The sequence below is a fragment of the Canis lupus genome, chromosome 4 (genome assembly GCF_011100685.1).
Source record: "Canis lupus familiaris isolate Mischka breed German Shepherd chromosome 4, alternate assembly UU_Cfam_GSD_1.0, whole genome shotgun sequence".
NCBI lineage: Eukaryota > Metazoa > Chordata > Mammalia > Carnivora > Canidae > Canis > Canis lupus.
The window spans coordinates 59,871,445-59,888,372 of record NC_049225.1 but is presented as its reverse complement, the minus strand read 5'-3'; the positions used below and the strand labels follow the sequence as shown (position 1 = coordinate 59,888,372).

The 16,928-nt window shown below is 54.2% G+C and overlaps 1 protein-coding gene across 1 annotated transcript in view; it reads right to left on the bottom strand.

Moving 5' to 3' along the window:
• Positions 1–11,165: 11,165 nt before the first annotated feature.
• Positions 11,166–16,928, bottom strand: part of PDGFRB (platelet derived growth factor receptor beta) — a 35,938-nt gene continuing 30,175 nt past the window's right edge. The window contains 7 exon segments of the mRNA NM_001003382.1: positions 11,166–11,786; positions 13,075–13,304; positions 14,149–14,254; positions 14,987–15,086; positions 15,548–15,659; positions 16,461–16,583; positions 16,759–16,877. Coding sequence (NP_001003382.1) covers positions 11,609–11,786; positions 13,075–13,304; positions 14,149–14,254; positions 14,987–15,086; positions 15,548–15,659; positions 16,461–16,583; positions 16,759–16,877 — 968 coding nt within the window. The 3' untranslated portion in view covers positions 11,166–11,608.

Sequence of the window (16,928 nt, the reverse complement as noted above, 5' to 3'; positions counted from 1 at the left end):
TACTGCATGGGAGAAGATCTTCGCAAATGATCCATCCGATGAGGGGTGATGGAACTATATCTTACTTGTGGTAGTGATAACATGACTATATACCTTTGTCAAAAGTAGCACCATAGGGGTGTCCTCAGGCCAAAGAGCATGCACCTCTTGAGCTCCAGGTGTTGAGTCCGAGACCTAAGCTGGGTGCAGAGATTACACAAAACAAAACAGAAGCAGCACTATAGACTACTATAAAGAACTGTAGATTAATAGGGCGAGTTTTCCTCTGTATTATTTAACTCTTAACAAAGAAAACGAGAACTAAAAGCATAGGGCTAGGAATAGCCAAGACAGTTCTAAAGAAGATGAAAGAAATGGAAGGTCTTGTTCTACTAGATATGAAGAAATACTGTGATAAAGTGTGGTTGAGTTTGCTCTTGACCCACAGGCAGACAAATGGTACAGAATAAAGATCCTAGAAACAGATCTCTACATGCAGGCATTTGATAAATGATGGACGTGGCACTGCAAGGTTGCAGGGTGGGGAAGGACATTGGACGGATCATTGGCTATCTACACGTTTTTTAAAGTGTATTTCTTCTAGATCTCCTTTGTCCATGTTTCTATTTGCTTTTGTCTTTTGCTGATTTGTTGGGACTATTTGTATTCTGCATTATGTCTATCAACCCTACCATCACATACGTTGAGGTATTTTCCACTAGTCTACCGTTTTAACTCTCTTTGTTGATGTCTTTAGGTACACAGAAGTTTTTACTCTATATGTAGTCAAATCTGTTGGGCTTTTCATTTCTGGCTTCTGGGTTTCATGTCGGTCGAAGGCAGGGCGAGCCATTTATTGTTTACCAGGCACTTTCATTTCCACGTTCTCATACAGGCCTGAGCCACAGGCACGAAGCGAAGTGCACACTATCTCCACCGTAAAGATAAGAAAACAGGAAGGTCAAAGAGGGTAAGTGACTTATCTCAGGTCAGGGCTACTTTGGGGAAAACTCAGAGCCAGTTTGGGATTCTCAGCTTAAGCCAAGGTCACCACTCCCTGCTTCTGGAGGCATTGGGCCAATACCATTCCCCTCCCTGTCCCCTGGCAGGTCACCCGCGTGCCTCCTGATGTTGGAAAGCTGTAGCCCATGCTTCCCTACCAAGGAACAGACTGCCTCTCTGGGGCACCTCTTGTCGCTTCTGCTTCTGCCTTCTGGACCCCCAAACAACTGTGTTCCTTGCCTCTCGATAAGCCTCCCGTGATGTGGAGGCAGCCCTGTGTTCCCTGAAGACACCACATCTCTGGGTTGGGCACTCTGATCCCTTAATAGTCCTCCTCCGACCTGGTCTCCAAAAGCATCTGGTCATCTTCACTTTCATCAGATCTTTAACATACGTGAGGTCATCAATGTGACATTAACTTTTTCAAGTCCAACACATTTAGAGGGAGCTCCTTCATGTGGTGACAGAGGTCCAAAGGGGTGCAGATGTCATAAGGGGAAAGAGGACCGATCATCTGGGAGGCCTTTAGAGTGGGCCGTGGAGGGGTACTCCAGGCAGAGAGGTTATTTAGTAGAAGGACTAATGTAGGGGCAGAGAGGGTGAGAAATCCAGGCCAGCCAGAGGGAGGGAGCAGAGGTGGAGGTAGGAAGCAAAGAGTCCCTGACAACCCGGCCTGGAGCTCCGACTTTACCCTGTAGGCCATGGACTTTTAATGGGAGCCTCCAAGGTAGTCTGGGGACTCCAGCCTCAGACTCATAGAAGTACCTGTTAAAATGCAAAATCTAAGGCCATCCCAGGCCTGCTGAATTAGGGGTGCACAGGAAACACGCTCCCTACGGGACTCCGATGCTCACTCATGGTGGTGGCCGCTGCTCTCAAGAGCCCACAGATAGCCTCAAGGAAACCTGAGAACCCCTAACATATCAGTAAAGTTTGCATCTGAGCCCAGGATCGGATGCCCAGCTTCCATGCCATTCTCACAAAGTCCCTGACCCAGTCTGGCAGAGACCACTCCCAGGTGGAAGTTGTTGAGGTAGAGAAGGGGCGCGGCTGGCCTGGGGGTCGGAGGCCACGGTGGGTGGCCCTGAGGGGTGGCTTAGGCCACCTCAGCAGAACCTGTCTCTGTCCCCAGATCAGAAGAAGCTGCTCCCTCTGTCATTTCTGTCCACCCAGCAAACCCCTATCGCTCCTCCCACCCCCTACCTCCAGGAGGCCTTCCTAGCCCTGACAGACTGGTAAGTGTCCTTATGCATCCCAGGCCATTCTGGTACTTTCCTCACTTAGCAGATGAGGTTTAGCAAAGGTTTATCAGGTGCTTACTATGCATCAGCAGCACACCACGTGCTCTTTGAAGTTTTCTCATTGAATCCTCAACCCTAGAGGCAGGTATTGTTATTATTCCAAAGCTCAGGGAAGTTAAGTCACTTTCCCAAGATCACACAGCTAGTGAAGGTATTTCTGCCTCCTGAGCCTATGGTGTCCATGACCATTCTGATCCACTGACTTTAGATATTTGAAGAATGAATGAGTCCCTGGATAAAGGCTGTGTTCTGAAACTCTAAGCAGGAAAGTACTCTCCCCTCCTGTGAACATGGTCTCTGGAAGCCTAACATGCTCTGATTGTCATTTATGTGGCAGGCACCACATCAGGCTCTTTGCATATTTATCTCATTTCATCCGCTCAGCCATGAGCCTGGTTCTAGTAATTATTCCCATTTTGCAGATGAGGAAACTTAGGCTCAGGGAGGTTAGGTCACTTGCCCGAGGTCCCAGAGCCAGCAGGTGACACAGCTGGGGTTGGAACGAGGCAGCCTGGCTGCAGAGCCTGTGCCAGTGACCACCACACTCACTGCACAGAGTGCTGCTGAGTCCTCCCCAGCAGCAAGCCTGCTGACCACCAGCGGCCATGGGATGGAGGTGGCCTGCGGTCCAGTGGGGTGATGCCCAGCAGAAGCCTCAATGATGCAGCCGGGAGGCTGATGAGCAGGAATTCTGGATTGACATCACTCCTTCCTGCAGCAGAGGAACTTTAGAAAGGGTTTGCATGTCAGCCCGAGGATTAGGAAATCCCAGAGTAACTGTGTGAGCCTTGTCATGCTTCTGCACATACTAAGGGCCTGAAATTCATCTCCCTGCCTGGCTCCTGGCTCTTGGCACCTCCAGACCTCATGGCAGGGACAACTTGGCCCCCACCGTGCAGATTTCTCAACCCCAGCCCCAACCCATACCTTCGAATCTGGAAAGTTCCCCCATCTCAGAGCGGAGGAGCCTGAGCCAGGAGCCAGGGACCAGGAGAGCTGGCTACTGTTCCTGCTTTGACCCCAGGCCAGAGAGGTCCCACTGGCCCTCCCTCCAGGCTGGAGGATCAGGTAGGCGCTAGCAGCTGGTGTAGGATACCATGGGACCCTATTTCAGCCCAGTAGTGCAGCTCACATCCCTACTCAAGCAGGGCCTCTGGGAGCCCTGTGATCTCCTCCCTGCTGGTCTCTCCTCTCTCAGTCCACCCTCTCCCTGCACTGCATGCTGGGTTTTCAGCTGCTGATCTCACTTGGCTGCTTCTTGCTGTGGATGTGCCCTGCCTCTGTCTGGTCTGAGCTCGGCCTGTCTCACCCTCTCCCTGGCCCCTGAGTTCACAGCACCCAGCACAAGTGCTGTTCCAAGGGGGTTGCTGACTGACTCCACCCCCAAAGCAAGCTCCTTGGTGGGGCCCACGTGTCTCCTCATCATTTCCTGTTCACCCAGCGCTGGGCCCACGTCTGGCAGAAGACAGTGGAGGGAATTCTGGGCTCTCAGAAGCCACTACACAGGGTACTTCATGCATCTGGCTCTGCTCTTTGCCTGGGAAGGAGAAGGCTCAGGGCTCTTCCTGCCTGCAGGGCCCTGCCCGTCTCAGTGGGAGGTAACATGAGCACTAAGCAGCCGCAGGATCTGTGCTGCCATGTCCATCATCCAAATGGGGGCCTTTGAGACCAAGAGGGTTGCTATGCATAATTTCACCAACACAGGGGCATGAGGAGGGATCATTCTCCATCACCCTGCTTGTTGGGCACTCCCCTTGTGTCAGTCTCTGCACAGACCAGCTCATCTTATCCTCACCAGCACATCTGGAGACAGCTATAATTATCCCACTTCACAGATGCGGAAAGACAGGCTCAGAGGTGGCAAGCGACCTGCCCAGGGCCATATAGCTAGTAAGTAGCAGAACTGCATTTGAATCCAAGAACTTGGCTCCAGAACCCATCTGCTTAACCATCTGCCTTCAGCAATGGCAGGGGCTCTCAGAAAGGCAAGGCTAGAGGGGAATGACCTGAGCCTTAGAGCCAGAGAGACCAGGAATGCTCCACTCCTAGCTGTGTGACCCCAGCCAGGTCCCTGGCCTCCCTAGGCCTCAGTTTCTTCACTGGTGAAATGCGGGAGGGATCATTGACTTAGATCCGGTGAGATAATAACACAGGCTAGTGTACGCCCCAAATATTTACCTAGCATTTATTCTGTCCTGGCCCTGGGAACACAGTGGTGAACATGGCTGTCATCATCCCCTGTCCCTGCTCTGGAGCTCACAGCCTGGTGGCAGAGCCAGGAGAGGAACCAGGAACTCAGGGGGTGGTAGGACTTCCTGGGAACACTGAAGAGGGGAGTCAAAAGGAGTCTGCCTAAGCTGACCAGGAGTTGGAGGGAGGTGCAGGGAAGAGTAGGGAATATCCCAGAAAAGAGAGATAGCATGGAACAGACCAAGAGATAAAGACATTCAGAGACTGAGGCTGTCAAAGGGCTGGGAAGAAAAACCACTTCCCACTGAGTGATCAGGAAGGCTTCTTGGAGGAGATTGCTTTGATCTGGGCCCATTTGCCCTTAGCCATAGTGGGCTGGGCACCCTCAGTGGCAAGGACTACACCGATAAAAGTACACAGGTCACACTTCTGCAACAGCAGAAGAAACAGTCAACAAAATGAAAAATCAACCTACTAAATGAGAAAAAAAGATCTGCAAACCATCTACCTGATAAGAGGTTGACAACCAAAATATATTAAGGAACTCATATAACTCAACAGCAAAAAACAAAAACAACAATAAACCAAAGAATCTGAGTTAAAAATGGGTGGAAGTGGAGCACCCAGCTGGTTCAGTCAGTGGAACTCAGAGTTGGAAGTTGGGATCAGAGTTGGGATCAGAGCTGGCTCTTGATCTCAGAGTTGGGAGCTCGGGCCCCACACTGAGTGTAGAGATTACTTAAAAGTGAAATCTTTAAAAAAAAAAAAAAGGGTGCCTAGACATTTTCTAAAGAACACATTTAAATGGCCAACAGGTACATGAAAAGATGCTCAACGTCACTCATCATCAGGGAAATGCAAATGAAAATCACATGAGATGTCACCTCACACCTGTCAGGATGGCTAGTATTCCAAAGACAAGAGGTAGCAAGTGTGGGCAAGCCTGAGGAGAAAAGAAGGCTGTTATGCACAGTTGGAGGGTTGGAAAGCTTGTGGTCCATAGGGGGGTAGACAGTCCTTGGAGGGTCAATGACGGGGGGGAGACGTTGGAACCAGGTCGAGGATGGCCTTGAAGACCACTCTAGGGTGCCTAGATTTTGTTTGTTGGGCCATGGGGAGCCATTGAAGATGTCTGAGTGAAAGAGAGTCAAGATCATGGTATGCTTCAGGATCATCAATAACAAAGAAGAGAAACTCTCAGGCATGGAAGCTTCCACCTTGTGCCTTCAGAAGGGGAACAAGCACCCTTGAGAATTCAGTGATTTTCCAGAAGCTGTTACTTCCCCTGTTTATGACTTTTCTAGTTCCTTGCAGTGATTACCATGAAACCCCAAACCAGAAAGAGACTATGGAACTGCCCCCACGCCTATGAAGAGAAGAACCCTAAGGGGGTGTAAGGAGCTATTGGAGAGGGCAAGCATGGTACCACCCAGGGCCCAGAGAGAAGGGCCAGGGGCTAAGCCAGTGAGAGGAAGTCACAGGGAGACAGTCTGGTTTCTGTGGTATCCCTATGTCACTGCTGGATCCTGAGAAGAGCCAGCCCCCTGCCCAGGCTGCGATCCTCTCATCAGGCCGTTGTGGCAGCCGTGGCAGATTTTATTCTGAGCTGTGGGAGTCTGTCGTAGCTCAGAGAAGCTCCTGGATCCCACTCCAAGAAGAAACCACCCAGGGATTCCAGGAGCCCCACTGAGCGGCAGCCAGCACCCTGATGCCAGGGCTCAGTCTGCTGCTCCCTGTGAGTCCAGGAAGTGGCCTTAGAAACTCCTTGAAGAAGGCAGTAGAAAGACACCAGACTGGCAGGAAAGAGCCTTGCTGTGTGTGACCTTGGGCCGGCATTGGATGGCTCTAAGCCTCAGCTTCGTCATCTGGGACTGAGCCCTTAGCTTGTCTCACAGGCTGACTATGAGCTTCACATGTGGCCACTGTCAGGGACACACTCTCTAAACAGCAAGGGGCCCTGGGCAGGGCCCGGGTGGCCAGGGCAAGCTGGGTTTCCCAACAAGTGGGGTTCCTCTGGATGTGGGCTGATGGCCAACCTATGGGAGCACTGAATAGAGTCGCAGGCAAGTTCCTGCCTTGGCGGGTCACTCCAGGGGGAAGATCTCCACTCACTGCACTCTGTCTTGAACTCTGTTCCACCACTTGTTTGTGGCTTTTTCCAACAAATGGAAGAGGCTCCAGACTTCTCTCAGGAGGTCAGAGCACCTAGCTAGAATTAAATAATGTTGTTTTCATCACTTGCATGCTTGATCTTCTTAGCTTCTCGGAAGCTTAATGATTTTGCATATTTTAAAGGCAACTTTTAGACTCCAGTAACCTTTTAAATGCTTATTTTGTTTACTAAGCAACTCTGTGTCTAGGAATTTAACCTATGGAAACAGATACTTACCAAAGTGTGCAAATATACATATACTTTATGGGGGCACCTGGGTTACATGTCTGACTCTTGATCTCATGGGGCTCAGGTCTTGATCTCAGGGTCATGAGTTCAAGCCCCGCATTGGGCTCCACCCTGGCTGTGGGGCCTACTTTAAAAATAATAAACAAACAAACTTGATGAACAATGGTCATTCCAGCATAATTTAGAACTTGGAACCACTAAATGTCCATCATCAATAGGGGACTGGTCAAATAATGAATGGCACAGGCATGCTTTAAATTATGCATGACTCTCAAAATGAACGCATTGCTATCTACATGTACCACTGACCTGGAAACACGTGTGGCCATGACATGTTCTTAAGTGAAAAACAAAAATGTTGCAAAATGGTAGCAGTCATTTTATTTAAAATTGTAATTATATATTTACACAGATAGGTACAGAAAATACATAGATGTAACGGGGCCGGGGGAGGGAAGCCCTGGAAGGATATAACTAAACTGTTAACAGTGAGAAGCAGGATTTCCATAAGATAAATTCCTATACTCAGAGCTGCTGAGTGAAGAAAAGACGCATTTACAATGTTACTGGAGTCTAAGATGCAAAATACACAAAGGAAAGACCTTCTAGATTATTTATTTTGATGACGGATTGTTTTTAATACACGTGTATGGTACATAAATACTTTTATAAAAGCAATTTTTAATCCTTATGACATCGAACAAAGAAATCAAAGAGGCTGTTAGACTGTGTGCCCTGGTGCAGAGGGGGTTGCGAGCCGTGTGTCAGCTGAGACGCAGAGCCCCTCAAGCAATAGCTCCTTCTAGTCTTTCCCTCTTTTTCCAGGAACAAGGCTCCTTGCTGTGAATGGGGTGGTGGAAGAATTGTACAGCCCAGGTGGCTCATCCGTCTGGGAGGAAAATTCTAGCTCACCAGTTCCCTTGGGCCCGCCTGAGAGGAGAGGCAGGAGCCAGCTGCAGAGGTGACCTATGGTCCTCCCCTCCCCCGACTCCTGCACGCCCTCTGTTGGGGGTGGGGAGTGTGGGGTCCAAGCCCTCTGCTAGCCCTCAGGTTCACTTAGTCCCTCCTTGGTCTGGGCACCAGACAGGTCCAGAGTCTGGAGACAGGGGTTGGGACTCAGGCTTCCCCTGTCTCCAGCTCTGCAACCTTGGCTGAGTGCTTTCCCTCCCTGAGCACTGACTTGGGAGTCTGCTGGGCCCATGCTCCTATCCTGTCCCTGCCGCTCTGACCGGAGGGCCTTGGGAGGTCGCCTCAAAACCTTCCTGAACTGGTTTCAAATGTAATATGGGGACAGTAGTGGTACCTGGATCCTAGGGTTGGTGTGAGGGTGAAATGAGAAAACGGGACAGGACCACCATGGCCCAGAGTAACTGTTCAGTAAGTGCTCACCAGGGTTTCATCATCCTTCCTCCCTTTGTGACATCAGTAGCTCCATTTACTGCTGGGGAAATTGAGGCCTGATGTGGTGTAATCTAGTCAAGGTCCCAAAAGGAGTAGGCCTGCGATGGAGGGAGCCCAAGTCTCCTGACCTCCAGACGGAGGCTTTTCCCATGAGCAAGGATAATCCCCGTCTGGAATGTGGGTTGTTTATTCTCTTCACAGGGCAGATCCGAGTACTGGCTTATTCATCTCTACTACCAGGAAAGAGAAGGTCATAGGCTCTGGGTGTTCTCTGAAGCCAGGACCCCCAGGAGGGTGGGCTTTGTGCAGCCAGGCCATGCAGCGGGCGGGATTTCCCCTGGCATAGCTCAGCTGCCCTTGCGTTGGCGGCCGGGCCTGTGAGTCAGAGCTGCCCCACGTCTCCCCATGGACAGCCACAGCCCCAGACCCCTGGCGGCAGTCCAGGGAGGCGTGTGCTTCCAAAAAGAGGTGCCTGCCCCCCAGAAACAAACGGAGATGCCCCCTCCCCCACATCAGAGAGAGCAAAGGATGGCCGAGATCACACAGTGAAGTGTGACAGATCTTGGGTGACCCCTGCCAAAAGGCCCAAGTGAGGAGGTCAGGAAGCCACAGCCTGGGTCTAAGACCCTTGCACTCCGGCGCTTGCCCTGTTTGGCTCTATGGCCCTGGCCCCACGCTGCTAGTGTCTGTCGGGCCCGGGGTGGGTGGATGTCTGTAGTCTATAGTCACGGAGCCTATAGTCAGGATGGAGTTGGCTAGCAGGCGCCCAGATGCTCGGCTCAGGCCAGCCCCGAACCACCGAGCAGCTGCGGCTGTGAGGGGCCTGGGGCCTGCTGGGTCTGCACCCCCCTGAGCAGCCTAGCCACCCTGCCCTCAGAGACACAGCTGGGCCCCCGTTCCTGCCCTGGCCTCACCCCAGGGCCTCACCCTGGCCGCACCCACCCCCTCCCCGCCCACCTTCCTCTCTCTCTTCCCCTTCTCCTCTCTCACTTGCCCTCTCTCCTTGCTTCTTGCCGCTCTCTGGCCCCCGTGGGTGCTCTGTCTGCCCTGCTGCTGCTTGCACCCCAGCCGCTACTCACCGGGGCCTGGGATCTGGGCTGGAGCGGCAGCCTGTCACAAGCCACGTTAGCCTCCATCTGGCCCGCGGGCAGCACGCAGGGGAGGGCAGGGGGTGTCCCAGCTTACCAGCCAAAGCCAAAGCACGTGGTGGGGCAGGGTGGGGGCCGCAGGAGGGGCTCGGGCTCCTCAGCAGGAGCCTGCGAACAGTCCGGCCTGTCCCAGGGCCCAGCACTGCAGAGTCGCAAGGGCCTTTCCATTCCACACCTTGGAAAGCCCGAAGCCCAAGGTACAGGCCATCCAGCTGCTAAGCAGGGGGCGGAGGGAGGGCGCAAACCCCATTTTACAGATGGAACCGAGACTCGGAGCTCAAGGACCCTGTGTGGGGGCACTGTGGCCGGGGCTCAGCCCCCACCTGCCCCACTCCACCTCTGGCACCTCCCAGGCACAGGACCCTAATCCCACCAGAGACCACGAAGTCCATGAGGGAGAAGCACCAGGTTTAATATTAACATCTTTCCCTTAAAAAAAAGTACACAGGCAAATTTGATGGCATATAAAATAGCACTTCGGCTGTATAAATGTGAGTTAATGTGAGTCCTAAAAATACTTGTAAACCTAGGTGATTACATCTTTGGTACCGTAGTGAGAACCCCCTCCCTCTCCTGGACCAGCACAGGGGGCTGGTGCCCATCCCAGCTCTCCCCCTGCCAGCAGTCTTGGCCATGACCCTCACTCCCCTGGCACCTCCAATGCCCACTGAGCTGGGGTGCAGTTGGCAGAGAGAGTGCAGCGAGCAGGCCTGAGCAAGTGACCAAGCCGTACCCCGCGGGCACCAGGCAGCTGGTGGGTGAGAGGGCGCCCCCTCAAAGTACCTGCCTCTTGCATCCCTCTCAGGTTCCCTAGAAAGGCTTCTTGTCCTTTCTGGGGGCCCCCAGGAGCCATCAAAAGTCCACAATGCCTGTGGCACAGATGTGGACAGCAGGTGCTGGAGAGCAAACTGTACGAGGGAGTCTGATTTGCCCTCTCTGCCTCGTCTGCTCAGGGTGGCTCCAGAGGTCATCGCTGGGTCTGAAAGGGGTCCCATAGTCTTCCCACGGGGCAGCTGCTGGGGGCTTTCCAAGACACTGGCTGTCACTCCAAGTCAAGACCTGGGCAGCTGGCCTTCTGGAACTTGCTGGGGTTCTGGGGAAGGGGCACGGTTCCTGAATGCCCAGAGTGTGTGATGCATGGTCTGGAATCTCCCCAGACCCCAACTGACCCCTAGCTCAGAGGTTTAGAGTGTTTGGCTTTGCTTCATCTGGGCAAGTGTGCTACCCTCTGGAATATTCTAGAATGTTAGTACTGGCAGGGCACCAGAAGTCAACGAGTCCACCTTGCTCATTTTTCAACAGGGCAAACAGGCCTGGAGAGGGTGAGGGATTCCTCCAAGGTCCCGTATCAGGTCCAGTGCGCAACTTGATCCACACATGTGGACATTTCCCGTGGGCACATCCACACTCCCGTCACAGATGTGGGGCCCGCCTGGCCCTGGAGACTCTGGTGGGTGGAGTAAGACTGGCAGTGATAAGGAAAAAGACCCCGGCACTTATGGGGCCAGGAAGACATGGACACAGGCACTTGTGTGGTGAGGTGTGCCCCAAGCGCCTGGGACGGGGGCTGTGGGCCAGAGTGTCCTGTACTTGGCTCAGCCCCCAGCAAGAAGCATGGATGGCCCCAGACCAGCTCGGGCCTGGGAAAGTGGAGACTGGCATCCGGGGGAAGGGGCTTCCGGACAGACACCACTGCTGAGGCCAGGGCCCCACGCAGCCAGGAGCCAGAGATGCCAGGGTCCCTTCCCCAGCTCCTGGGGGGATGAAAGTGCGAGGAGAAAGCTACAGCTCCTTGAGGAGTAGCTGGCTGAACCGAAGAGCATGAATTCATGCCTCCTGAGCCTCAAAAATCTCTCTAGGGGTTCCAACCTCCCCGCCTGGGAGCCGGGGAAGGAAGCCCAGATTCTGTGTCACCGGGCCCTGCGCTCCCATCCTATAGATGGAGAAACTAAGTGCCCTGGGAGAACCCGGGCTCCCAGTCACATGGCCTCCCCAGAGGCAGAGGGTGGTCACGGCCTCTGTAGTCCTCTTGCCTCCTAGGCCAGCCCCAGTGGCTGGGGTGTCACATGGCAGGGACAAAAGCTTTCTAGAAAGTGACAGCTGATGGGAGACCAGGCCAGGCCAGGAGGCGCTGGGTGCTGGGAGGTAGAGGGGAGCTTCAGGCAGGGCAGGGTGGGGCCAGCCCCCTACAGGAAGCTGTCCTCTGCCTCAGCCCGAGGCCCAGGGCAGCTTGAATCCAGCGGTGGCTCCGGCACCACCTGGGGCTCGGGCTGGGGCTCTGGCTCTGGTTCTGGCTCCTCTTGGGGTTCCAGGGGGCTGTCACAGGAGATGGTAGAGGAGGTGTTGACTTCATTCAGGGTGGAGCTAGGAGGAGAAGGCACACGAGTGAGTGAGGGGCTGGGAGGGAACCACAGTGAAACAATAGCAGTCATCGAGAGCTTTCTGTGTGTTCAACCTTGAACACCTTACACCCTTTAGTGCATTTAATCCCTGTAAGGACGACACCAGGCAGGCGCCATGAGGGGAGGGCCCCTCGGGGAGGTGATGTCAGTGGCCTGCGTCACAGGGAGACTTCAGGGCAGCACCCCCACTCAGCTCCGAAGCTGTTCCTCACCCATCAGCATCTCCACGCCCGGCACTCCCGAACGTGTCTGCCATCACACCGAATCCTCCAACAGCCCGCACACTGGGGGCGCCACGGTTTGCATTTCAGAGAGGATGAACCGCAGGCTCAGGGCACGGAGGCAGCTTGCATGAGGGCACAGAACAGGCCAGCAACCACACCTCAAGCTGTCCGAGCCCTGAGCTGAGCTCCTCCGCACGCTGGCTACCTGGAGCCTTGCAGCATTAGCTCCTTAGGGAGCTTAGGTGGAGAGGGCCGTCTAGTCCAAGGCCTCGTGGAGAGATGGAAGCCCGCAGAGAAGGGGCCTGGCCAGGCCTCAAGGCAGCTGGCGGCACAGCTGGAGCTGGAGCCCTGCCTGTGGCTGCTGCCGCTTCACCATAGAGTGGATCTGGTTTAGGAAGCAGGGTGTGGGGGGTGTCTGGCTTCGTGGGGGACTCTCCTCTTCCGCTCAGGGAAGATCCTGTCTGAACATGAAGTCCTGGCGACGGCTGGGCCTTCTTCCCACTTTCTTCCACCCACTGTAACTTCATCACATCCCAAAGGCAAAAGAAAAGCACGAATCTCCTTCCCAGTCTGAATTCTGGCCTGAATTCCTGTGGGCACCATGCCTCCTACAACCTCGCCAGGCTCCCGGGGGTCCTGGTGCTGGAGAACAGAGCACAGGCCAGAGCTGGTGGTGACCCCAGAGTAATACACGGGGTGCTGGGGATGCTCGTTAGATTTCCTACTTCTCCTTAGGGCCTGGATAGATGGCCTATGGGGGCCACTTTCCAGGAAACAGCTACCTTGCAAGTAAGTCCCAGCCATTCTGTCTCTTACCAGCCTGCTCTTTCCCCCTGGGGTCATTAAAGGTCAAATGAGTTCAATTCTCTCTTCTGCTCACTGGCAGGAACAAATACTCACCCCAAGTAACTTACTTTTAGGGCAAGCCTGGAGGTAGGAAGACACACAGACACACAGACACACATACACAGACACACACACAGACACGATGCACACTTGTCTTGGGCCTCGGGCCAGAGTGGCTACCTGGCAAGGCTGGGAGAACTCTCCAGTGGGCCGTCAGCAACCTCAGGCTTGGGGTCCGGCAGGGGGATGATGTAGTCGTTGTCACCCTCGTTGGGCTGCACAGCAGTGTACAGGACAGAGCTGGTGTCCAGAGGGGATCGGAGGCCAGGGAAGCCAGGCAAGCGAGCTTGGGACCGAAGGACTGCTGGGTGGTCGCTCCTCAGAAACTCCTCATCCACCTGCTGGTACTTCTGCTCCACAGGGCAGGAGAAGCAGGGATAGTCAGACCAGAAACGCCCGTGGGGGTCACCTAACATTAGACTCTGACCTGGCCCCCCCTGCCTTGTGTGAATAAGGCTCAGAGAGGAAGGAGAATGACCCAAAGCCACACAACTGAGTGGCTCTCCTACCTGGCACCTCGTAAGAACAGGTGAGCTCAGGGCCTCCCAGAGAGGGGACAGTCAGCAGACTGGTGCCCATGACCCTAACACTTTCCCTACATCAGAGGAGACTGGCGTGGGCTTTCACCTTGCCTCAACGTCCTTCAGTGGGGCTTCTGTTTCCCTAACTGCTGAATGGTGACAACCCAATCTATCTCCCTGGGCACTGAGCTGTGATGGAAGGTGGGTGGGAGTGTGGTTAGGAATGGGTCAGGGGAAAGAGGACGAGTGTCACCCCTCCCTGTAACTCCCTCTGGTGGACAGGCTGGGTTTTAAGGCCCTACTTGCTCCATTTGCCTAGAATGAGCCAGCAACAGGCTCAAGTGGCCAGGCCCTTAGCAGACACGTAGCCTGGGGTTGTTCAGACTTCTGAAGGAGCCCCAGGCCGTGGCGTGGGTGCAAAGGCATGGTGAGGGATGCAGGGTGAAGGCGGCTGTGGGCATCGGCTTCCACACAGGATTTCATTTCAACAAATTCTGTGCTGCTAAAATAAACTCAACTCACAGCTCCAGCCCACCCCTTACTAGTACCGGCAGGGAAACTGAGGCCCAAGAAGGTATAGGGTGGTCCCTTAAAAACCAGCATGACACACAGAGCCTTGCACCGAGTGTCTGACTTCTGAACCAGAACTCTCCATTTCGTTGCCTCAACATACCTTTTTGTACCCCTCACCCAGCAGCCTCTCGAGAAGCAGCACCAGCTGGGAGAAGGGAGGCCGGATCTCAAACTTCTCTTCCCAGCACTTCTGCATGATCTCATAACTGGGGAGAGACACAGACGGGGTCAGGGTCTCTGGCTGGGGGTCTGCTGCCTTCCAGAACCAGGTGAGCAATAAAGGGAGTTGGGGAGGACAGGTGGAGAGCGATTTTTCCCTCATTCCCTTAGCAGGCCCTCCCTCCACCAGTGGTCCCACAGGATCTACCACACCTGGGTGAGCACATGGCCCCCAGGTCTGGCCGGTAGGACTTTTCATGCTCCCTGCTCAATGGCTGGCTCTGGGTGTGCATGTGACCCCTGCTGTGCCCTGACAGTCAGCTTGGGGCCTTTTGCCCAGACTATGGTGAAAGCAGCGGGCAGGTAGCCATTTGGCCTGAAAAACGAGGCCAGCACAGAAGAAAGCAGACCCGGGTAGAACAAGAGATTCCTGATGACAGCATCTGAACACCTACTTGCAGCTATACCAAGGTTTTTCTAGATCTCTGAACTGATCTATTTTTGCCTTAAGTCGGTTAAGTTGGATACCTATTGGGACACCTGGGTGGCTCAGCAGTTGAGCATCTGCCTTTGGCTCAGGGTGTGATCCTGCAATCCCAGGATCGAGTCTCATGTCGGGCTCCCTGCATGGAGCCTGCTTCTCCCTCTTGCCTGTGTCTCTACCTCTCTCTCTGTGTTTCTCATGAATAAATAAATAAAGTCATTTTTTAGAAAGTTGGATATCTATTGTTTGCACACACACACACACACACACAAATCCTCCCAAAGGATCTACTCACATCTCGTCAGAGGCGTGGGCAGGCTGAGCCATGCGGTAGCCCCGCTTGATGGCATTATAGAACTGTTCGTTCATGGGCAGCTCTGGGTAAGGTGTGCCACCTGTCAGGGAGCAGAGACAAGAGATACACAGACTCAGAGGTGTTGGAAAAGTGGCAAATTATCTATGGGACAGAGAGAGACCCACCAGCCCTAGAATGGGCAAGGGTGTAATGCCCTTGGAGTGTAATGCCATTGGGAAATATGAGCTCCTTTGGAGGCTCTGGACAGAAACTGCAACCCTCCCCAAAATCAGAGAACCAGAGAACACCAGAATCAAGTAGGCTTTTTGATGTCACTTCCAAATTCCTCCATAATCAGATGGGGAGATAAAGAGACCCAGAGAAGACAAGGGACTTGCCAAGGTCACACAGCAGCGAGAAAGCAGCAGAGAGCTGTGACTTGAACCAGAGCCCTGTGCCCTGTTCTAGAGCCTGTTCCACAGCCCCAGCAGGCCAGAGGTGTGAGTGGTCAGGGGGGAGGCTGTGCTGTGCCCCTGAGAGAGAAGGAAAAAGGAAGCGTACCCAGGGTGAAGATCTCCCAGAGCAGGATCCCGAAGGACCACACGTCGCTCAGGGTGGTATAGAGGCTGTTGAAGATGCTCTCGGGAGCCATCCACTTCAGAGGCAGGAAGGTCTGTGAGAGGGCAGGATGGCATTAAGTGTGAGGAGGGCCGAGCTCCACTCTGTACCTGGCGTGGCAAGGAGGCCTGGCAGGTCCTGCGCTAGCACCTGACTCCCCAGGCCCTGAGAGCCCATCTCTGCAAGTTTACAGATCCCACACCTGCCCCAGTGCCAGCCAGGTGATCAGAAGGCCCAGTTTCTTTGCCCACAGCTGGTGACATGAAAGCCCCCATCTCTGAGGAAGAGCCCCAGGGTCTGAGGCCTCTCACAGGATGGCCCCACTTCCTGACCCCAGTAGAGGCCCCCGGCTGGGTTGGTAGAGAGCAGGGGAGCCAGAGACACGCTCTGGTACCTCTCAGCTTTGACCTGGCCACCTTAGACCTCTGGGGTCTAGAGTCCCCTCCAGCTCCGGGATTCACTGTCCCCTTACGGAGAGTGGGAACACGAGTGACAGGCAGGATGGTCACATTTTAACCAAATACACATTTGATTTCCCCCCCTCCCAGGACCCATTATAGCTGGTCCTCGCCCGTCATGACCAGTGAATTTGAGCCTCCGGCTCACCCTCACAACCTTAGCATCTCCACCTCCTGCTAAGCTCCACCCACACCTGCTAAGCCCATGCATAGCAGGTGGCTTCTCTTCTTGCACCTGCACACATGGCTGGGCAGGCAAAGCCTGTCACCGCTGGATAGGGCAGGCCATGAGGAGCTCTGCCCTGATCTCCCATGTGTCACAGTCATGTGTCACAGTCTCACCGGGAGAGAACCTCTTCCCAGGGTTGGAGGCACACAGGGTTGGGCAAGGTACTCACGCTGCCTTTGGAGATATAGTTCGAGTCTCTCATGATGTCACGAGCCAGGCCAAAGTCACATATCTTGACCAGCTTGCCCTCACAGATGAGCACGTTTCTGGCTGCCAGATCTCGGTGGACACACTGGGTTGGGGGAGATGGGAGCTGAGGCCTTAGGGGTCCTTGTGGGGAAGGACCTTCCTGTAGGTCCCCCCTGCAGGACATAGCTGCCATATGGAGCTGAGTACTTGGAGGACCCTGGCTGGCTGGGTGGCCCACTTCCTCATGACCCTACTCCACCCACCATGACTGCACTTACGTTCTTGGAGGCCAGGAACTCCATGCCATTGGCCACCTGGTAGCTGAAGCCCACGAGATCCGTGTAGCTAAGCACTGGGGACTCATTGATCAGAGTTGCCCGACAGGTCCTCTCGGGAGCTAGGGGAGAAGGGATGTTCACCTACTATCTTATGTCTCCACGGGGCCCGT